General features: G+C 36.8%; 2 protein-coding genes across 2 annotated transcripts; one reads left to right on the forward strand and one right to left on the reverse strand.

Moving 5' to 3' along the window:
* The first annotated feature begins 12,207 nt into the window (after nucleotides 1–12,207).
* LOC113138186 (D(4) dopamine receptor) lies at nucleotides 12,208–14,413 on the forward strand. The gene is made up of 2 exons (XM_026320424.1): nucleotides 12,208–13,009; nucleotides 14,118–14,413. Exons 1-2 carry the CDS (start codon nucleotides 12,208–12,210, stop codon nucleotides 14,411–14,413), a joined length of 1,098 nt encoding a protein of 365 aa, XP_026176209.1.
* A 4,816-nt stretch (nucleotides 14,414–19,229) lies between these two features.
* cyb5b (cytochrome b5 type B) lies at nucleotides 19,230–23,680 on the reverse strand. Its single transcript, XM_026319754.2, has 5 exons — nucleotides 23,284–23,680; nucleotides 22,049–22,177; nucleotides 20,996–21,022; nucleotides 20,835–20,866; nucleotides 19,230–20,735 (listed from the first exon to the last, which is right to left on the reverse strand). The coding sequence occupies exons 1-5, from the start codon at nucleotides 23,482–23,484 to the stop codon at nucleotides 20,642–20,644; spliced, it is 483 nt and encodes a 160-aa protein (XP_026175539.1). The 5' UTR covers nucleotides 23,485–23,680; the 3' UTR covers nucleotides 19,230–20,641.
* Between the last annotated feature and the right edge of the window lie 52 nt (nucleotides 23,681–23,732).

Here is a 23,732-nt window from a genome sequence, read left to right on the forward strand (position 1 = left end):
GAGAGTGCTGTCAGATTAGGAAAATGCTGACCTGGGAGTCTGGGAATATATAACATCTCATTTTTTCACATGCCTAAAATAGCCTATGCTAAGGTTTACCTAAAAAAAAAACTTTAAACTTTGTGTGAATTATGACAGTTGTTTGTCAGAAGCACAGGCTGAGGTAGCATGATGCTCTTATAACAAAATCTTTTAGGGAAGAAGATGTTGGATTCAGATGGATGGGTCAACAACTATTAACAGGGTGTTTTTATTTCTAGTTTCATATCATTAACTATTTTTTGCCATTGTTGTAGAAAGATCAGAAAATCCAAGTCATCAGGATATGTGATTGGTTTTGGAAGTGTCCTTGTAGCTTAATTGGAAACTCTAAATTGCCTGTAGGTGTTAATGTGAACATGAATAGTTGTCTGTCTATATATCATGTGATTGGGCCTATATGTATATATATATATATATATATATATAGTGTAGCCAGAAGCCCATAGTATAGTCACTGAAATGATGTTAAGCAAGCAAGTGGTACAAATGTAAAAACATAAGGCTGGGACCTGCAGCCCCAGCTAAATTGACACTAATTAACTAGATATGAATATTTCTGTTAGAAAAGCTATTTAATGCATTTGTTACTTCACTGCTGTAACTCATTATTATCAGGCTGTCCCAGTAACTCCATAAAAGCCTCCAGTTATTCCAGAATGCTGCAGCCAGAGTCCTGACAGGAACTAGCCAAAGAGATCATATTTCTTCTATATTAGCTTCTCTCCACTGGCTCCAGAATAAGATTTGAAATCCTTCTCCTCACATACAAATCCCTTCATGATCAAGTTCCTTCATACCTTAAAGACCTCATAGTACCATATTATCCCAATAGAGCACTTTGCTCTCAGAGTGCAGGTCTACTTGTGGTTCCCAGAGTTTCCAAAAGTAGAATGGGAGGCAGAGCCTTTAACTATCAAGCTCCTCTCCTGTGGAACCAGCTCCCAGTCAAATAATGGATAATGTGTTACATGCTGAAATTTTGTCCAGTTGTCTCTTTAAGCCCTTATTAGATGTACAACAGTAGAGAGATTATAGGTAATGAAAGGAGTGATGGGAATGACATCTAACAGTAAAGTGTAGAATAGTAGTTTTCTAAATATACACACATTAAATATCACTCAATAGAGTAGCAGTTTCTGACATATAATGCTTGGTGTCTGTATGTGTGTGTTGAGTTTCACGATGGATGCAGCGGATATATTTCCAGTGGCTGTAAATCATTCTGTCAGGCTAAATGAGTTGTCTGATAATTAGGGTTACTACATCATCATGCAGTCATTGGTCAGTGGCAGACAGCTCCATCTCTCACAGTCCTGCATCATTCCCATTCAAGTCTCTTTTCACATTCACTCTCACTCATTATTGTTCTTTTTGGCTTCCTTTTTTTTTTTTTTTTTAAGTTGGCCACTGTTTCAGTAAAACTAATCTCAGCATTTAATGTCATAATATTGCAATATGATTTATTTTCCTCACGCACCAACGATCAATCAATTAGAACACTGAAAAGCTTTGTTATTTTACAAACAATAATAATAATTATCAGACAGTGAGGCTTGCTAAAGAATATAATTTGGATACACTGGGTCTATGTCAGATGTGGCTTAGACCAGGCTATGACCTTCTGTTCACCAAGGCATCTCTGCCTGATTATACCTTCATCCATACCGCCTGTTCTTTTAAAACTGGTGGGGGAGATGAGTTTGAAGATGTTTTTAACATATGCAGTTAGTAATCATCATTTGAAAACATCATTATCATGGGAAATTTTAATATTCATGGAAATAAACTTACTGATGCTTGTAGTAAATCTTTTTTTAGCTCTTTGTGGTTTTATGTTCACAATTTAACTCACTGCTGTAGAAATGTCTGGGCTCTAGCATTATCCCATGGTTTATCAATCTCCAATTTAATTATTATGCCTTTATCTTTTGTTGTTTCTGACCAGTCTCATTCCCTGATTCCCCAGATTCTTATGAATGAATTCAGACATATATGTACTGATCTTCTTGATACCACAGCAACTTTGCATACCAATGATAGGCCAATGATATGCTTTGCACTAAAGAGATTTTGGGCAAGATTTACAGCAATGTATTTAGGTGTATTTTAAATAAAACTAACATGATTATTGTAATAATAGACAAAAGGGAAAATTGATCATAAGAAAAGTGACACAGTGTCTTTGAACATAGGTAAACTAGAAGGAACACTAAATGAATTAGTCTAATCCTTAATAGATATTACATATATATTATTTGTATATGTATTAATAATATAAAGGCTGAAACTCAAACACTTCCTGATCATTTCATTGAGGAAGAACACAGCCATGGAATCCATACAATACAGGAAAAAGCTTTATTCTTTCCTTATTTCTACCTTCTACCATATTTATAGTACCTACCTTTACAATGTACTGTAACACATCTTATATAAGCTTATGTTCCAACAATGAGTCTATTAATGAATCATTAAAACAGTAATATTGTGGCAGCCTTGGTGAATATAAATGATGACAGTGTCACTTTTGTCAAATGGAGGCTTTAGTATGGGCACATCGGCAAAGAGCGACAAATGTGTTTTTGGCTGCTGCTGCTGTGTCCCATGTGTGACAGACTTTACAGCTCTCTTTCATCCCTTCCATTTAATATCATTTCCTCTACACCTGTGACTCATAAGCACTGTGGCAGCTAAAAAGGATATAATGCACAGTAGTTTAAGTTCATATGCTGATTAGAAAAAAAGAAGAGACAATAAAATGACCAACTATAAAAAACATATAGCAAAGACTGATTATGAAAGACTCCAGGTGGAGTACTATACTTTAACCTGTTGTTGGTATGTATAAATGTATAGTATAAGTGTATAAATGTATGTATATGTATAAATAGTAGTTTTCTGTCTTTGCACAGACTGTTATGATTGAAAAGTGTTGTGCCAAAATCAAGACAAACTGACCTAAGTATATATTCATTATATTTTGAGTTATCAAAAACAGGTCTAACTATTCGGAAAGGGTCTTTATTTATTTATTATGCCACCTCTGAGGTTTACAGAACATATTTTCTGAATAAATGTGCACACACACACTGAAATCATTTCTCTATCAGTGGTGCTTCTGAATTGAACTGGGTCATGAGGGTCCCAACAAATAAAGGACAGCCTGTTCTTTCAACAGATGCAAATTTCTTGTAAATTTGTTTTTTTTTGGATGCAATAGATGGTTAGGATGGATGGTTGGATGTTGGATGGTTAGGAAAAGTTGGAGTGGAGATAAAGATTTGGCAAAAAGACCCCAGATAATTCCATTTTCATTCTTGTTAATCCCAAATCCACCTTTCTCTATATCCCTACTACACACTGAGGCAGCAGCTACGCTGTGACAGCAAACAGACAGTCAGTCCAGGGTGTTATCTGACACACAGTGGAAGATGTGTTGTACAGAGTTATGGCATGAGGCAGGAAGGATTTTCGGTAGCAATACTTAAGACAACGAAGCTGTCTGAGCCTTTTGGAAAAGATGCTCCGTTGTCTGTCCAGCACAGGATGGAGAGGGTGGTCAGGGTTGTCCATGATAGAGTCCTCCTCTCCATCACAGCCTCAAAGGTCTCCTGTCTGCAGTCAATGACAGAGTAGTACTCTGCCGTCCATCAGGCCAGATTGAAATGTCTCAACAGCTTTTATAGGGACTGCTCATGCGGTCATGGTCACTGTCCCTCATAGGTGAATAAATTTTCCTCAAGTGCTACCATAAAGTTGGCATTTGTTGTTTTGAGTAAAATATATCAAATATTTATGTCTCAGCTGTGTTTTGTGTTTCTTGCAGTCTTGCTACAATAGAAAGGTGAACATGGTGATACCTGCTTAACATCAGCACGCTATCATTGTGAGCATGGTTCATATCGCTATTTTGACTAAGCATCTTAAAGAACCACTTTGGAATTTTTAAAAATGATTGAAATCTGGTCATAAAAAATTGCTGATTTACTAATCCAAATGAATTCCATATTACCGCTCATACATCAACTACAATCTGTCTCTAAGCAGGGTTCAAAAAATGCCTAAGTGATTTAGCATTGCGTGCTGACACCCTCCTCACCTCTCCTTTGACCAGTGACCACTTATTGACTTGAGGCGTTTGGCTGGCTACCTAGCATTCTCATATTTGCAATGTTAATCACTACATAGAAATGAACTGTATTAATTTCATTCTTGTTATTATGTTAAATAAATAGGCAGTTAAATTAGTTAATAAGAAAGCCACCGATAGCAATAGTTTTTTGTGATGTGCAATATAAGCTAAATTGTCTGACTTGTCTTTTGTCATACTACTGTCACTATTATAACTTGACACTGAGTGGAACCATAACATCCGCTAGCAACCCAAATAATAGTTCTCTTTCTCAGCCAAGTGATGAAGCCTTAAGCTGTTTCTTATCAGTGTGGCGCTGACAACTAGGACTGACAGATTATTATTCTTCTGTTCATTCAGTGGTGTTTGTTTTCTTTTTGCAAGATTTTATCTGCAGCAGCTACTATCTGATTTTCTGTTATTATGATAAATAGAGTGATTTTACTCAAGATACTGACTTAATAAGTGTTCATTTGTAAGCCTGGCAGCAATCCTCAGGCTGAGGACGAAAGTTGACAGTGTCAGTATTACACTGTTTTAGTTTTTGAGCTTTTTCATGTGGTCTTAGAGATAAACCTCAATGTATCTGCCACTTCACAACATGTGTATGTGTATTTGTGTCCATATGCTCCATTTTGGGAAACATAATGTGTACGTAGTATCTGTCTGCATGGTGTACACTATACATAAATAATGGACTAACATTAACATTCACATTAAACTTATTTTATTGATTTTAGTACATTAGTGCTGTACTGGAATCACTTTTTGGATTATAAAACCTTTCTGTTTTGTTTTGTCTGTTTTGCATTGCTCTGTAATGGGTCTAGAATTATGTTGTTGAAAAACAGCTGTAGTAGGTGTGGAAAGCAGCAAAATCGCCACTGTTAAATCAACAATAAAAAGTCTTTAAATGTGAACAATTGACCGAGGGTGCGAGCTTAAGACCTAGATGCTTAGTTTAAACCAATTAGCTTCAGCTTTAAGTTAGTATAAGCTCACGGGCAAACGTTTGGATGCAGGTGGTGGTCTAAAGACACTGAGGCAGAAACAAGTTTTAGAAAAAATTATTGCAAAAACAAACAAGTAACTAAGACTAGCCTAAAATCAATGGCCAAAGGGAACAAAATGCCAAGACAATGAACCAAAACAGTTATTCTAAAACCAACCCAATAGCACAACAAGAAACAAGACTAGACCCAAATAAAACAGCAGTGGCCAATGGCATCTATAAAGCAAATGAGTACTGTTTGACAAAGCATTAAAACACTGCAAATGGACACATATAAACACTTTTTAGTGATGAAATAACACTCTCTGAGTTGATTTAACACTGGTGATTTTGCTGTGAAGGACAGCATATTAGACTGCTAATAAATTCTGCATTTTCTGAGGTACATACAGCTGCAGAACAGAAAATGATTGCCATACCTGTAATGGGCAGCCTTTTCAGGGACAGTTTTCACTCAGCTGCTCATTGTCATTCACTGCATGTTAGTCAGCATCAAAGGTTTGACGCACACACGGATGGCGTCATATAATAAACATTCCCCTGCACAATCAACAGGAACCAACTGAGAAAAGAGAAAGACACCAGCTGTGCTTGCTGAGAGGAAAGTCATAAAGGAGGCTGAATAAAACTAATCAGTACTGTCTGTAAGCTGGTCATTCAACAGGGTGTTAGGTAAAAGACAGGCATTCATTCATTCATTACTTTTGTGACAGTGCCTTACTACATATCATTACTAGAGTACTTATGATTCAGCAAGTTTTACAATCTATCATCATACTGTTAAAATTCACCTACATAGACATGAATCATATTTCTTCGCTTGAATAATATGTGGGATGATGGCAAAGGACACACTGTATGGGATGTTACTGTACAAGTGCAATATATTTGTAGATCTTAGTTTCAGTAACTTTTAGCTTTCACAATAATTCTCACACAAGGTCTTTTTACTGCAGTTACACAGCAGTAATTTGTATTGATCTTTACTCGGGTGTGGAGTGACACTCGCAGCGTCGGCTATTTAGGAATGGTTTTCAACTGTGTAGCAGTGGTCACCTCTTCTAGTAATCCCAAGTGGTGCACTTTTGCAGGGAAAGTACAAATGTTTTCATTTATGTGACCATTTAACACAGTGCATCAGCAAATACTAGCCATGTATGAAGTATAGACATGCATATAGACTAAAAACATAGTGTACATATTCTTCATTGATCTATACCACAGTTGTCTTTGACTTGTTCTTATTTTAGTTAACCACAGGGTTTAGTTTTGCTCAGAACACATCTAGGCAAAATCTAAAAGTCCATATGAAAAACTGATTTTCAAGAGCAATAATTTTTTACTGTCTTTGAAAATTATTAGTATAAAAATGGCATTTGGAAGAAGTCCATGTCTGCTGATGTCATTTCTAATGGAAACATCTAGATCTTATTTTCTGTTTTATTGATGGCACCTTTAAATGTCATATCCAATCAGAAAAGACAATGAAATTAATGAGCTCCAGGTCATGAACAAAATTATTTGTCTGTATAAAGTACTGGGTTTGACCTGCTCCTTTGCTGCTAGGACTGAAGCCTGTGCTCAATCTTCAAGGGCAAATGGCATTTCAGCACAGAAGGTTCAGCCCTTTTTCCTATATTAAATATGATTATAATTTTGCAGTGTCTCCTCTACCTATGCTATTTTACTGTACACACTTGCCATGAGACTCCAAAGACCTGAAAGAGTAACATAAAAGTCAGTAAAAGTTGCAGTATAACATCCATCCACCTGCTTAGTTTTCCTTAGGGTCACGGAGATCTGCTGGAGCCTATCCCAGCTCTCTTTGGGTGAAAGGCAGGGGTACACCCTGGACAGGTCACCAGTACATCACAGGGCCACATAGACAAAAACAACCTCACACACTCACACTCAGTCCTATGGGCAATGGAGAAAACTGGTTTCAAAATAAAGCTACTGACCAGCAAGGCTACCAGGCTACTTTGCTTGTGTACGTGTGTCTATAACTTGCAATAATTTGCAAAAACTTACACACGTCACATCAATGGGTCCAGTATTTTAGACAGTTAAGCCATAATACGTTTTTCTATGCTGAGAAATTAAGAATTAAAACACAGAGAACATAAAAATTACAGCACTGATTTTTGGATAAGATAAGATAAGATAAGAATTTTATTAATCCCAGCAGCGGGGAAATTCACTTGTTATGACAGCTCACAGAGATGACAAAGTGCAAAGGCAGAAAAACAAGTGTTGCAGAAATATAACATGGAATGGTGGAATATTTAATAGCTTTCTGTCACATTAAACCACTTTTCATTCATACATGTAGTTTAATGTTCAAATGCATGATGCACAGCAGTATCAAAGCCCTCTGGTTGATCACTATTCCACTGTCCAACAACCCTTTTTCTAAGAGCCATGTTAGATAATTAGACTCCTGTTGCATAAGATTGACTATAGAGAGGCACATTAGTTGAATTCGATTCTCTGCGAAACACTGAAAGTAAAAAGATCTTCAATGATATTCAATACCTAGTCCTTTTAAATGAGAGGAGAGTAGCTCTTATGCAAGACTGAAATTCTAGCTTCGATGTAGATATTTTTGTACAAGGGAGAGAAGCAGAGGCACTGTGACATACAAACATTGTGTAACAGGGTCAATATGTGCTGCTTAAATTACCCAGGATTTTTTTTAGGAATGTGGAGCGCCAGATTGTTATCGTTCAATCCACACACAACATTTAGGTATACAGCATATTTGTGTTTTTATTAATCGACTACCTCTCTCTACCTCTGGTATCATTTTTATACAAAGTAAAGATCTTACATGCTGTCCTGATGTTTAGTAAAATCATTAAATAATATGATTAACTTATTTTTTAGATAAAGCATTTGGGTCATATGAATATTATTTATATGAAATTTCTCAATTCCATTGATCTTCTACATACAGTATCTGTATTTGTTATTTCATGTTATGAATTAGCAACCTGCTTACACTCAGCATGGGATGGTTTTTCTTGTTTGAGTCCACAGAGAGAACACATTGGTGTGTAGGCACTGAGGGTGCATCTTAGACAGCACTTAAATAACATCCAACCTGACAGGTTGGTTTTGTCTGTGCTGGCAGAGCCCTGTTATCAGTTAGCCAGACTGTCAAGTTTTCACACAATCACCCATCAAACCTCCCAGCTGTACTATCTGTGCTAAACATCAACCCTCACTCGTAGAATTAGATAGTGTTGCTGCCTACACAAACACACACAAGCACACATACACAGACAGATCAAATCAATTGCAACCTTCCTCCACATCAGGAAATGCTGTAAAGTAGGTGGCCAATGGAGGAGTCCACCCACTCACAGGATATTCAATTGCATGCAATTCATCATCTCTGTATCTCACTCATGTTTGCATGGGACTGACTACATTTACAGATGCATCTTTAAGTAAGTACAGGTTGTGTGTGCACACCCACTCATGTAGACCTAACATAGAAACACACTCCCTTTCTGTCATATAAAAACACCTCGTGATTTGAGCCACACAGAAATACTCTGAAAGCATAGGATTTATGAATGAATGAATGGATGAATGAATGAATGAATGAATGGATGAATCAGAATCAGAATCAGGTACAGTGGCTTTCAGTGTGCTTGTCATAACAGTTCACACAAATATGTACATTGATTAATTAAATGAATGAATGAAGTAATAAACTGAAATAATATGGAAGTGGCTAAGAGAGCACTTCCTAAACCTTCTTCTTATAATCCAACAATGTCGTATATATTATTCTTAAATCAACAATTCTGCATAATGGCTATTTTTATTTTTCATAATTTGGGGTATAGTAATATTTTTGTACTTTTACTCTAGTATAATTTTGAATACATGTCTTTTACTTGTAATGAGTATTTCTACACTTAGTATTGCCACCTTTACATGAGTGAAAGATCTCGTACTTCTTCTGCCCCTGATTATTGACATTCTTTATGTGAAAAATACCATAACATATTTACACTTCAGTATTACATGTATCATCTTTGTGACTGGTACTTTTACTCTTCTTCAAATTGAGACAGAATCAGGTAAGGAGCACTCAATTGACTATGAAGTGAACATAAAGGATGGGGACTGAGAATATTAACCTGAGAGTGAGTCCATCTCATCCGTCTCATATTAGACATCACTGAGAGAAATCTGCTCATTAGGACAGTGAGAAACACACATATCAAATGCAGAGCTGTCAGCGGTCCTCAGGGATCCAGCCCTGGTAGCAGAAAATCTATTTCTTAGGGCCATCCACTGTATATAATTGTATATTTTCCGGTCCATCCTGTGTGCTGTGTACCTTTTATAGGAAAAGTTTGTCCTGTAGCACACTTTGCAGCTGCTGAACAGCTGTTAAAATATTAATATTAATAGCAGTGGATTCTTGGGAGAGGTACAAGATTGATAATCTTGAAGCTACGGTATGACTCAGTTGGGGAAGTCCATCATTACGTTAAAAATATTGTTTAATTACCTGAATTCTACATAACAAATATAAATTGTTTTCATTGATCTAAAGTTTTTATGTACAATGAGAAACCACTTTTGTTCTTTTTCTTTTTTATGTACATCTACCTTTGCACAGCCGTTGGATTCTCACAGGATTTGTCAGTTCACATCAAACCATCTGGTGTGTCAGGTTACAGGTAATGTAACATCCCATTAATTTCCACAAAATCTACTTCAGGATAATTTTACTGCAGTAGTTAGAATCTTCTTTCTCTTTCACTGATGCATGATTGTTTCATTGTCTGCTATGGATTTCATAAATATGAATTGGTGTGATGTGTCTGGGGATGCAGAAAAGTGAGTGACTGTGCCTGGGAAGAGTGTGTGGATGTGTGTCGGTTAATGGACTGACTGTCACACAGAAGAATACCTCTCAAACAGATGGTTGCCTGAGTTAGAAAGGTCAGTGACAATCTTTCCTGCCCTTTTCTTTGCCCTTGTGTCATGTTTTTTTTTTTGTTTTGTTTTTTTTTTTTGATGGAGGGAAGTTGGCACCTACCACTCAGCAGTGAAGACAAAAACACTTAAGTGTGTCGCTGGAACAGGAGGTGGAGGAATGCCTAACATTGATGGTGTGTGATTGTGGTAATTGGACCATGATTGGTTGAGATGTCAGAGTGTAAATCGTCTGTGGGGTCTTGTTGGTAGTTGATGAATTGTTGACTGACTCGTTGCTATTGCTTGGAATGAAGCCTGTCACTTTGGGGTGGCCTCCAAATCTGGAACTACAGTCAGGATTGAGATTTTTATGTACTTACATTTTACAAGAAACAGAACCATTTGAAATAGCAATATTTATTGAAAACATCTAAGGGTCTGTTTTATAAGATATTTTTATGGCAATGTTTCTGTCGTGAATAATTCATGAGATAATGAAAATATTTAGTTTTTAATAACATGCTGCAAAGACCACTCATTATTTTCATATCTCACCTTTATTTTTCCCAGACAGTGAGATAACTTTAGTATGCAGTGAAAACCTTGCAAGGTTGAAACTGCCTTGTTAATTGCAATTTTGAAATAACTGTAGAGAGAGCATGCAGGTCATCATCAAGAGGTGGATTACAAAATGCACAGTTCTCTGTGCAAACATGCATTCATTCTGCTGAAGCTAATGTGGAGCTTCTGCAGTCTGACTTAAATGGGTATTGCCCATAGTTAGTCTTGTTAGTACGGTTTCATGTTTCTGTGGACAGTACATCCTTGTTGAGCACATCCAGTCACAAATATTGTTATCCATGTTAGCTAGTAAAATTTGAAAGTCTCTCTGAGGAATGAGTGTCTCTAGCTTTAATCTGTGTTGCAGCTCAGTTCAGTAGTGAGTGGCTGCAACCACTTGAGGCCTTCCCACTTCAGTGTTGCTATGAGAGACTTTCAAAACCCGTCTCTCCTGTCATCTTGTGTCACGGTTATGAATTTCAAACTCAACCAAGGAGGTAAAAAAAATCTTGGCAGCTTAGATAGCAAGACCTTATCCATGAAGACAAAGGCCTAATGATGTCTTCTAAAGGCCAGTGATGACATCTGACCTTTTCATGTAATTCACAGTGATGATGGCTGATCTGATGTGTGTAATGAATCGAATGGCACCGTGAGAGACGATGTCCAATAGTTTACAAAATAACTCCATAATCCAATGTAGTGGATCGTATAACAGCTAGGAAGAGATCATGTCACAGCACAAATGATTACAGCAACCAGTAACTCTCTCTCATAATTATGGCATGATAATATGGCATTTAGATATGCATGAAAAAGAAAAAGAAAAAAAAAACATCACAAGGATCCTTCCTGCCCCTTTCGGGGGGGGGGGGGGGGGGGGGGGGGGGGAGAAGGCCTAGGTTGCATATCAGATTCACTGTGTCTGCATGCACAAACACATGCACACAAATGAATACATCAGTTTCAGAATACATTTGAATTTTATAAACAAATGTATTCATAAATAATTCGTAAAAAAAAAAAAATCAAAATGTGCAGTTCCGCATAAGGTGTAGCTGAAACTCATGAATTCATTTATACCATTCTGGATTGGTGGAAGACTGCATGTCATTTCCATATGTTCTGGTTTCCTGCTCTCAGGTGCTTTCTGAGCGCTTGATTTATACATCCCTGGATTGCCCATAATCAATTAGGGGGAGAAAAAAAAAAACAGCATATGTGTATTCTGGTGGATATTACACAGTACAATAGTATTACAGAATCTCATTTAGAAGTAAAGACAGTGAGTGAGTGATTTCTCAGAGATGATTGTTGCAGAAGTACCCGCCCCACACTAATTGCTCCAGGTGTGTTGCTGATTGTTACAGCGCCGGTTTAAAAAAAAAAAAAAAAAAAAAAAAAAACCGACGGAGTAGCTGCAGCTCCTTTTCTAGTAAAAGCTCCCATCTTTGTTCAGACCTCTGCCAACTCTTCTCGCTTCACCTCACCCATGATCCGGTCGCACTCATGAAAAATGTATACAACGCTTAACTTCTCCATTTCCCTCGACTCCAACCTGTCAGGTGCTGACCTTCAGAGAACCCAGGAACTGGCTCACAGGTCCATCAAAGTGAGCATAATAATCGTTTTGGGAGTGATGATCACTTTGGGAAATATTGCAGTTCTGCTGGTTATTACTTCCTCCGTGGCCGGCTGGTCAAGAAACTCTCGGTACTTTCTCCTCTCTCTCACTGCTTCGGACTCTGCGTTTGGACTGCTGGTCATGCCCTTGAATCTGTGGGTGAGTCTGCTAAAGGATTACACCGAAGGGCCAGATGCTCTTTGTCACATCGTGGCCTTCTGTAATGCCACGGTCTACTCCACCTGCATGTACACGCTGGCCACGATAAGCTTAGAGAGGTACATCGCAGTGTTCTACCCACTGCAGTACTCAGCTCTGATGACCAGAAAAAGGACACTGCTGCTGATTGCCTTTGCTTGGTGCTTCCCCCCGTTTTTACTGTCGCCAATATCATTTCCAGATGGCATCATCGAGGTTCATTTTTCTACAGCGTCACTGGTTTGCAATCCATCCTACTCTACAAACGTCGGATACTCCCTTAGTTTGACCTGTTTAATATTTTTCCCTTGCTCCATCGTCATGACCTACGCAAACCTGAGAGTGTGGTGCGCGGCGAAGAGGCAGAGGCTGAAACTGCGCAGGTACGACTGCGCGCGTCGCAGCAGGCACAATGTTGCATCCAGAGTGCTCGTGCCCGTGATGGCAGCTTATTACATTTGCTGGACACCCTGCATGGTAGCTATGATCTACACTGGTAAGATATGCGGATTGGAATAATCGTTTATATAAAGTGCTTTGTGAGGGATCAACTATATTTGACCTGCCATTTACAGCAGACTCCTCTCGTCTGCTGATGACGCGTCTATTGGGGGAAAGTTTGGAATACATAGATGGTGAATGGATGGAAAGTGTTTAGTGCAAAGCACAACTACCCGGCAAAGCTCAGATGAACCTGCACATACCATAGAGAAAGTTATGTCTTCTTGCTCTGTAAAGACAGGCATCCTTTGAACACATATCTAGACTAATAGGCAGTGACTGTCTTGCATCACATTTTGAGTAGGCAGTTCTTCTATAATAGGATATAGGGTTTTAGAGCTACTATTCATAAGTGAATTGCAATACAATGGTGCAATGGCTAGGCACATACTGGATAAATGTCATGTTTTTTTTTTTTTTTGTTTCAAACACTGTATGAGAACTCTAAGATTAATATGATTTTTAAAATGTAATACACCCCCCCCCCGAACAGGTTTGTCAAGTTCATCTTGGCCTGTACTGAACAGAATTAGCTGTCAAACTTATTTATGTAATTCTGGGCATGAATATACTGAATCAAGGCCAGTTTTATGACTCAGTATTTGACTTTTTCTCATTTACCCCAACCATGTGCTGTCTTGGAGTAATCAAGAGTGAAAGTGGAGTCATAGCTGAATATTTTTAGAAGTGAAGACCTTTTCCAGAGAGGTCTGTGATTTATCTGATAGGGATGAAAATCCCTACAAAATGAAGCAGGCAGGCTTAAGTTAAATTGTGCTGTTGTCCTAACGCTAGTGAGCCTCATTGTAAAGTGGTTGTTTCCACTCCTTCAGACCTATGTTAATTTTTGAACCCGTGTTAATTATCTAGACTATAAATGAATTTGATGAATTCATTAGGTTGCTTTACATGATTTATTTACTTTACATGATTTATTTACTTTATTTACTTACTTTTTGACATTTTACATGCTCATATATGGTTTTATATAGAAATATTTATATACTCAATCATAGCTAGATTAATAATGACAAGTCAGCCAAGTTCTACCGTAATGCTGTGGTTACTGGCCTTACTTCAGCCCCATGTTTTTTGCCCCACAGCAGTCTCAGGTAGCAGTGTACCAGAGTGGATTGAGTTTGTGGTGGTGTGGCTGCCAACATGCAATGGTTTTCTCAACTGCATCTTCTACTTCTGGATAAACCAAAGCTTCCGCAGGAAATTCCGCCTCGTCCTTCAGAGGCTGGCTCTAGCCCTCTGCCCTGAACTGGCTGACAGCCTTTGGTGCTACAGCACACCAAAGACACAGTTTGTGTCAGGAATTCTGGACAATAACAACAGTGTCCATGAGCGGTCTTCAAGTGTATCCTCCACCTGTACTCTATTGTCCTTGGCATAGGACAGCTGCACCTGAAAAGCGCTGTTGGCATGGCAAAGGACATGACGAGGGACCTCTGAAGTGTCTCGCCAAGCTATTGATATGTACCTATATGTTATCAAGGGCAAGAAATGAAATAATGGTCTACATGGGTTGCAGTGCAAATGGGCTGATACTAAGGCTATGCTGGTTTTATCAATCAGTCTAAAAGTAGTGTTCAGTTGATTGAAACACATGCTTAATTTATTAGGATTTTTTGTTTTACTCAAGCACACACTCTAAACCACATTTTACTTGTTTTATAAGTCAGTCATCAACCTTGTCTGTGTCCCAGAAATGATTAGCCATTATTCTGCATACAGCTATATAATTAGCATTTTAATAGTGTCATCTGTTGTGTATTCAGACTTTTTGCTTAAGTCAACCCATTTCACTTTGAATTTTGAGGCTTTTTCATGAAAAAAAGATATTGAGACTTCAGACTGCTGTGGATTAATGTCACTGGTAGATTAGAAGCAATTTGAAGAATTGAGGCCATCTACAGTTTAAACTACAGTTTAAACATTGTATTAAAGACCGTCACACATAACAGCTGGTTGAAGTTAACCTTTAAGTCACAGCCTTTGGGTGTATGCAAGGAGAAAAGTAATTAAGCAGCTACACTAAAGAAAGGTCACCAGATTTGCGCTGGCAAGAGATAACTTGGAAAACTTCTGAAGCTGTGGTTATTTATTTTCTGAACTTAAGCCCGTGATCTTCCCATCAGTATTTTCTAATAGAGTACGCAATTAATTTGGCAATGACCACGTCTTTTATGTCTGAATAGGCTGTAACTGTGATGGTGAAGATTAGGTTTAAACTGGATTAAGCGAATAATTTTCCAGAAATTCAGAAAAGTTGTATGCAATTAATTTTAGCCTTTGCATTCCTGTTTGGTGTCCTTAAAGTTTGAGCAGTGGAAAATGATGGTTTTCTCCATGAACTTCTAGAAATTATTAAAATGTGTCTAGTATCAGATTATGTCTCAAAATATGTAAAAAGAAAATGACTGACTTAATGACCTTTGTATGTATAGATTCTGTTATTTTTCTACATTACTAATGTTATAGTTTTTGTTTGATAATGTTCTTGTTTATGGTTGGTCTATAAATAAAGCAATATGCCTTTGAATTATCTCTCTTTAGTCCGAGTTGGATATTTGTCATTAGTAAATATACTACTTCATTGCAGTTAAAGTCAAACATTTACTAATTAATCTGTAGACTGTCTGTAGGGTAATAAAAATAATTGTAAATAAATAATATGCCAGACATCTACATTTAAAGCAGCATAAAGAAATTGAATGAGCTGCAAATTGACTTATTTGAAATTTCTTTTTTTTAAGATTTGACATCTGCTATAATTCATAATCCCAAAGACTACTGTCTTTGGATATGATTGTGACCATTGTATGTATTGTCAAATTTGATGACCTTTATATGAGTCAGAGGAACATTTCCACTTTTGTCTGATAATGAGTGTAACTTCTGAAAGTAGAACGACTCTTTCATCATAAAGTTAGTCTGTGAACATTTGTCCTGTCATTGGCTTTTGGTAATTGTTGCACTCAGTGTTTTATATCTGATGAAATGTCTTATGATTAATAATTTGAGCTGGATGATGCTAATTACTAGGTACCAGTGCCATGTGAGATAACAGGGTTAGATAGGACATTGAATTTAAAGAACATGATTGAAAATAATGAAATGAGAATATAATGGCTGGGTGTAAATGTGATTCCTTATGTGCCTGGTGTTGTTCCTGATGAAGGATCAACATGTCTGTGAATACATATAGGGGCAACAACTTGTTAAGCTACAAGTAGTTTCACAACTAAACTAGTTTTGTAGTGTATGAGGTTAGAAAGAAACAACCACAGAAATACTTCCAAGCGAAGTGATGTGATGAATGCAGTTTACAAATAACAGAGTTTTGCTATGAAGCGAGTTTGCTCACAGGCTAAATGTATTTTTTTCAACTAGACAATTTTTATAGATTTTTATTTGACATATTTGTGACCAAACTGAGATATATAAGCTGTTTTATTAACTCATACTGATGCTTTATGATGCAGAGGCTCAGAAATGTTGTTTTGGCAGAAAAGAAAGTCTGCCTTTATTTCTTAAATGGCTTTAATGCTTCCTACTTTTAATATTTCCTAGTCTACCTCCTTCAGTAAAAAGGTAAAGTTGGGAGTGTGTTTATTGTGGGAGGTAAATGATTTTCCTGAACCTTTTAGACAGCTGTCAAAGCTGCAAAACCTGCAGGGGACTCCCTCTCTGTAGACAGAAAATTTCACGTTTCTGTGTCAATGTGTTTATTTTTGCTACCATAGTTTCCCTATATGTGCCTGAAATTTTTTTTTTATTGTAACAGTTTCCTATGTAATACAAATACTGAGAATATATTTAATGAATAAGCAAACATTTAAACTAACTCAAACTGCTTGTCGGGGATTATGTTCATTTTTGTGGCATCCATAAGTGTTTTTCCAGTCGTTTGAGATTTTTGCTGAGAAGGTCTCTCAGGATACTGGAGTGTTGTGCATTAGCAGCCTCAGCTCTCCTTGAGGAAGACTGCTAATAGAAACATCAGGCAATTCAGTCATGGGGAATGATGTCTCTTTGAGGGCATTATACATCTCCAGTATGCTGTCTCATAAGAGCTCTATTCTGTGTGGTCACAATTGCTGCCACAACATCAAGTCTGACATTGATGTAAAAAGGACTAATGGCTTTGGGTCAAAACTAGGCAAAGGGCTTCTATTGTAAAATATACTGTTGATTATGTAAGCTGCTTCGTACATAGACGTGTGGGAGGAAAGTATTTGTAGTTTTTAGTGTTTAACAGTATTTTAAACCATCTCATTGCACATGATCTTTATTAGTGTCTCACTATCACAGTAACAATGCTGCAGGTTGTTTTTCATCGTTGCATGTCTTATTGTGCTTATTGCTTATTGTGTTTACTGCTTTTCCACGCTGATAAAAACATGGAGATAAACAGTGCTGAATTCTGTGATGAATTTATTAGAGTGGGTGCAGGCATCAGATTACCCATTGTAATATATAGTTTCAACTTTTCTAAAGACCAAATGAAGCTGACATCATCTTGAGGTTGTAGTGCCACCTTGTGTTCATGCTAAATATGGCATAAAAGAAAGCAAGAAACCTGTTAAACATAAATAAATGCATGATCATTTCTGAGTGGTTGTGGTAGTGTCAAATAGAAGGAATTGGCATTATGTTTTACTATTGTGTATGTTTTTTGTTGCTTACTAAAATGGTGCTGTATATTTAACATTAACTTTTAAGGTACATCTAACAAACACTGTGTAGTTAAATTGTTGTGTTTTTCAGATAAACTAAACAATTCACCAATTTATGTAATGAGAGAGTATCCGGTTCTTGTTGAAACCCAGCTGATTAAAAACGATGAATCAATGGGTGTTGATTTGTGCTTTCTCTGGCTTGCTGGTCCTGGGCACTCATTGCAGTGAGGGCTCTTGTGGAGGTTGCAGATGGAAAGGCTTTAATTTCAATCACTGCTTCCTGCTCCTCTCCACAGGAAAAGTATCTGAGGGGAGCAGGAATATGCAGAACTGAAGTATTATTGGTCATATTGCACGATGAAATGGTTACCTAAGAAAAACAAATCGGAGTCTTAATGGGGCCAAGTAGTGCTAAAACTGGTGTATAATGGATAAGGGGCATAAGTGCATAACTACATTATCAGCTGGGCTAATGCATTTTTAGAATAAATGACAATGGCACAATTATTACATTTTTAACAAAACGATACCTCAGTATACGGATTATACAATCATCTCTATGCTACTTCCTTCCCTGTAAGATATGAAAGTGAACTTTTTTTGCCATTCTATAATTGTCTGCTACTACAATGTGTTACAATACAGGGTTTTTGTAACATTTTAAAGGAGCTCATGGCCTGCAGTCATCAAAGTATGCATAAATACCAATCTCTGCTGCCGTAGCCAATAGCAGGCTCACAGAGTGAAATTAAACTAGGCTGCTACGTTTTTCATATTTCATACCTGTATTCTATTCAAATTAGTACAATACCATAATATACGATTCATCATTGAGTTGATGAATTTTTAATGTTGGATATTTACCAATATACTACAAATCATTTGTCATTTTGTCTGAGATTTATACAGGACGAGTCAGGTATTTAAAGAATAGTGCACAGTGAAGATGTAACAGTGTTCACATAAGGACACAAGGTTTTGAAACAAGCAGCTACAGTCACTCTAGCTACCTCATGTAATGACAAAACAATGTGTCTGAGTGGATTTGTCTTCTGGGCTGTCTCCATTAAAGGTGTTAGCTTGACTGCCAGACTGCTTTTGGCTTGAAAGAACGTGCTACATAGATTCACATAGATAGCTGCAGATTTCCAGAAATTAGGAGTACAACATATCAAAATATCAGATTTGTCTGTCTGCACACTCTGGCTAAAGCACCAATCGCTGATTCCTAGGTTAGATTGATATCATTAGTCTGTTCTTTACTACAGACAGGAAAACATATTCAGGGCTCTTTCAGGTGTCAGAATAATAGGAAAGGAAAAAAAAATTGTCAGGTATTTCAATTTTTCTTTCAAAATTTTCTGTATATTCAGTTGTACTTTACTGACAGAACTAATTTCTGAAGTTAACTATACATACTAACAATGAAAGCCTTATTTGTATTGTGTGATAAATATATATGAGAATACAAACCACATCCATCTTTTCAAAGTTGTTGGTACATTATATTACATATACATTATATTGTCACTTTTTGAAATACTCATTTTATTCAGACTTTAAATGACAGGAAATGGCAATTGCAGAGGGTAAATTTATATTTAAAATCACCAAAAATTTTAAGAACTATCAGCAATATTGTAATCACATGAAAAAAAAAAAAATAGCAGCAAGTTATACTCAAAAACTCTGATCATTTGTGAGTTGACAGGTGATAAACATATTCCATATCTTTATGGTCTCAGTGGCTGAAAAATGTTTTTTATTTTTATTTTAACAGCAGTATGAAATAAATGCATATTTGATTTTTAAACATGCTATGCCAGGCTTAGCTATACCAAAACGCAAACACAGTCAAAAACAAGGACTCAACTTACGACATATATAGTCACCAATTGTGGCCTGAAAGACATAAATCTATGGGTCTATTGACAACTGGAAAACCCCTCAATTAACCAACAGCAGCTAAACGAGAAAGAAAAAACCCTAACCTCATTTAATATAACTGAAACACTTGCAAATGACACCTGCCAATACCAGTCACCCAAAACATACAACATGCATTAAAATGAAAAAGTATTAAGGTTAAAAAAGGCATAGTGAGGAAAAGAAATACAATACAAACAAAACAAACAACGAATACTTTTGTTTTTTCAAGGGTGTACATGCATTCACTGTCAGCTATTATATTGGAGTAATAAAATATTATTGTATTACTAAATACCAAGTACTTTATATTCATCTGTTAATTGGGTATTTAGAAATTATGCACAAATTCTTGATAAACTGTAGAAAAAGAGACACCAGAACACACGTAGAAATAATCACTGATACAAGATAATTTCCTTTCATATTCAAATAGCAAGACTCTATGCTGCAATTACATAACTGTAAAGATTACGTGTTTACAATCAAGTGACAAATGCAATCACGCATTCCTTAAAACCACGAACAATTGTGCAGTAGGGAGCGAATGGAATATGGAAATTCGTGGAAGAAAATGCACTGGAAGTTGTAAATGTAAAAAAGTTGAATGGCCACTGCCTTTGTCATCATTATGCTTGCCAGCATCTTATTCACTGTAACCATTTTGTCTCTCTGATGATGAATGTGTACCAGTTTGTTAAAACAAAACGCTTCTCTGAGCTGAGTCACCACCTAGGTCAAATGCATATGGATGTTTACATAGTATACAACATTAAACAGTGATGACAACAGGCATAGTGACAATGAAATACAACAAAACTCAAGACATACAATCGAATAAAGTCTTTGCTGAACTGTATTTGGTGCACTCTATGTAGATGGATAAGGACAAAAGTACTTTCTCAACCTGCTTTTCCTGTCAGAGAACACAGCATTCAATGGAACATGCTTTTTGGTCAAATATTTCAAGGCCTCCAGATGAAAAGAGTATGATGAAAACAGGATGCCAGCACTCAAGAAGACTTGTGGTCAAACACATAGTAGCGCAACAGGATACCAATGATAGCTGTGGCAATAGCAGGAATCAGCCATGTGGTCCAGGTGCCACTGCAGAAAATTAAATATTTTAGTCAGAGCAATTAAAATAAACTAAACAAATCAGATAATAAGCAGTAGCTTGACAAAGTGTTAAACATGTTGACTAACCCAGATGATCCTGAATTTGCAGCAAATACCTCCTGGGAGGAAAAAAAAAAAGACAGAATAATAAAATTAGTCAGAGAAACTTGTACCATCTTTTTAATTTTTATTCCAGTGACTATTCTCTTGCAGTTAAGAGAGTCAGATGAGCAGACAATGCAACTTACTTTTGGCTTCATGTTTTTCCTGTCATCCTACAAAGAAAGTCAGTAAAAGAGTTTATGTAATTGGTGACACAGTTATACTATTAAACAAGTAAAAAATACAACTAAAACACTTTCTGCCATAAACAATCTTATTAATTTTGTAACAGAATTTTGTAATTTATATGTATAATTCATGTTTTTACATGTTGTGAAGCAGTGTGTCTGGAAAAAAAAACAGTAAAACTAATGATATAGTAACAAAACTTTGAGGGAATTAAAAAAACTTTGGGGGGAAATGCAAAACCTTCATGTTAATGATGATGCTACATCACAAGTCAAAAGTATGATTATCTTCCAATGGATTACTATCTTATTATACAATTGTATCTTGCTAATTTTTGAAGATGACAAGGCATTCCATAAAAACATTTTAACTAAATCCACTGTAAAGCTTTTAGTGCAAAAGGTCATCTCTGTTTCCACATAGTGTTTCTGTGCAAAGCTGAAGCAGAGGGACTGTGACACAAAGGTGATTATTGTGCTAAAAAAATGCCCACATGACCAGAAAAATGTGTGTTAAGGGTGAAAGATTGATTGATAAGCTCTGCTCCCTGTCCAAGAGGCGTAACAGTTCGCTTTACAGTGGAAATATTAAGTTAGTGTTTTAGCACACAACAGAATCTGTTGCGCCATACTCTCGTGCTCTCATGTGCCTGCTTTGAGCCTTCTAGCAAAGTCAAAGGATCTTTTCCAGTAACTCTATCATGTAGACTAGATTTATAGTACCTGCTCTCAAGTTGACATGATTTCTAATTGCTATTGCTATTAGTATAAGTTAATGCTTTCTCATTGGATACAGAACTACTGCTGACATGACAGCATTGTCTGAATAAGTTACAAACCAATTTCCATTTCATTTGATGTCATTATCCTGTTTGCTGATATAAATGTAAACTGCAAATTACTCTACTTGATGTTAGGTGTCAGCAAGGATAATAATTTCTTAGAAGCTTAGTTCTGTACTTCACACACATATGGACATTATGAAAAGATAGTATAGACAAAACTTGTTACCATATGAAGCTCCCCAATGTAGTATTGCTGGAGCATCTCCCTGGCATCTGTGGAATGACCCACGTCTTCAAAGCTTTCTGTGGCATCTGTACCTGCCTGCTCCAGCAAAACCTCCTCGCCTCCCGGATGCTGAAAACAAATAGGGGTAAAATAAGTGCTGAGTGTGGTATTTCCCCCACATTATATGATCATATAGTTATTTTCTAATGCTTGATTAAATTTAGCTATAAAAGTGAAATCACAGGCCAGTTACAACAATATAGTCTTCCTGTGACAGAAAGTATATTCAATTTCGAGTCAATTTATTTTAATTGTACAGTGCCAGATCACAATACAGTCATCTCAAGGCACTTTACAAAAAAACAAAACCCAACCCAACATTTTTAAGTACTGTACGTGTGCAGTTTTTAGGTCCTTGGCAGCTCTTGAATATGCCTCTGTTAATCTATTTCACATTTAAAAGGAAATAATGTACTTTTTTCCCCCACTACAATTGACAGTGAAAGTGACTACATTAGTACATGGCAGAGTGTTTTTACATAGAAAACCTATTATTAGTTTCTAAAACACAACCTATTCTTATGAGCTAAAGTACTCAAAAGTCTACAAAGTACTTAAAATTAACTCCACTACAGCTCTAATAACATGTTCAAGGATGCATAATATTAATCCAAAAACATTATATATATTTAAGACTCTAAAGAGACTATTTGCATTAAGGGTACTTGTAAATATTTTCTTATTAATGTATGTTCAACTTGCTACTGTTAAGTTTTTGATGCAGGTATGAATTTTATATACGTAGAGGATCTTAACACTTGTTATTGTGCGGATTTTCTTACAGCTGCTTTAGTTTGGAAGTGTTCCAGGGACCACGACCACAATGCAGTTTTCATTAGTCTGCAAGACTAAATATAGGGAAACGATGGCCACATGTTAACGCTATCAGACATTTTCCTAACGGTGCTAGAAACGCTACCGTCAGCTGGTTGGGGTTGATTAATTGTTGCTTATCTTGTAGAGTTGACAACTTTGTACTTTGAGGCTAAATGTTGGACAAAGTCTGTCCGCACATGGAAACAACGCAATCAGCACACGTTAACGTAAAACGTCAAGAGGCTACGCTGCCAGGAAATAGCCTTGGCCCAAACCAGGGACCCAAATGTATAACGAAATTACGACAGCATGGGTGATTTAATAGTTTCATCAGTCAGTCGTAAGAAAGTCACTCTTACCTCTTCGAGGAAACGTGTGATGTTGTATACTTTATCGTGGATCACGAGCCATGTGTCACCGCTCATGTTATGTACTCTTATTTCTTCTAGTGTGTAATATTCTACACTTTCTCCTGCTGCTTCGCTACTCTCCTCCCTATTGGTGTTAGTAGCTGAAGCACTGTCTCTTTTATTGATGGCATCTTTCATTCCCTCGCCCATTCTGACTTAAAGCCCGTGAGCAACTGGTTAGCTAACGTTAGCTTCTTAAACAAGATATGCTTGTAACACTAGCTAGTCCGTCTAACGTTAGCTTAGCTCTCACCCTCACTGAAAGCGGTTAGTGGCGCTCAGACACTCCCAAAATCCCAAACACTAGTCAAGTGCTAATGTGCTAAAGCAAGATGGATAAAAAAAAACCACACAAAAAAAAAAAACGCAAGCTAAGCCGGCACATCAGCAGACATGTA

This window comes from Mastacembelus armatus, chromosome 3 (assembly GCF_900324485.2).
Source record: "Mastacembelus armatus chromosome 3, fMasArm1.2, whole genome shotgun sequence".
NCBI classification, from domain to species: domain Eukaryota; kingdom Metazoa; phylum Chordata; class Actinopteri; order Synbranchiformes; family Mastacembelidae; genus Mastacembelus; species Mastacembelus armatus.

Bases quoted from the DNA above. Each gene is read 5' to 3' on its own strand.
- cyb5b (XM_026319754.2), bottom strand. From the start codon at position 23,484: ATGGGCGAGGGAATGAAAGATGCCATCAATAAAAGAGACAGTGCTTCA. The intron at 20,867-20,995 runs GTAAGTTGCATT...TTTTCCTCCCAG, and splicing joins GGAAAAACATGAAGCCAAAA to GAGGTATTTGCTGCAAATTC. The intron at 20,736-20,834 runs GTTAGTCAACAT...AATTTTCTGCAG, and splicing joins GCAAATTCAGGATCATCTGG to TGGCACCTGGACCACATGGC.
- LOC113138186 (XM_026320424.1), top strand. From the start codon at position 12,208: ATGTATACAACGCTTAACTTCTCCATTTCCCTCGACTCCAACCTGTCA. The intron at 13,010-14,117 runs GTAAGATATGCG...TTTGCCCCACAG, and splicing joins GGTAGCTATGATCTACACTG to CAGTCTCAGGTAGCAGTGTA.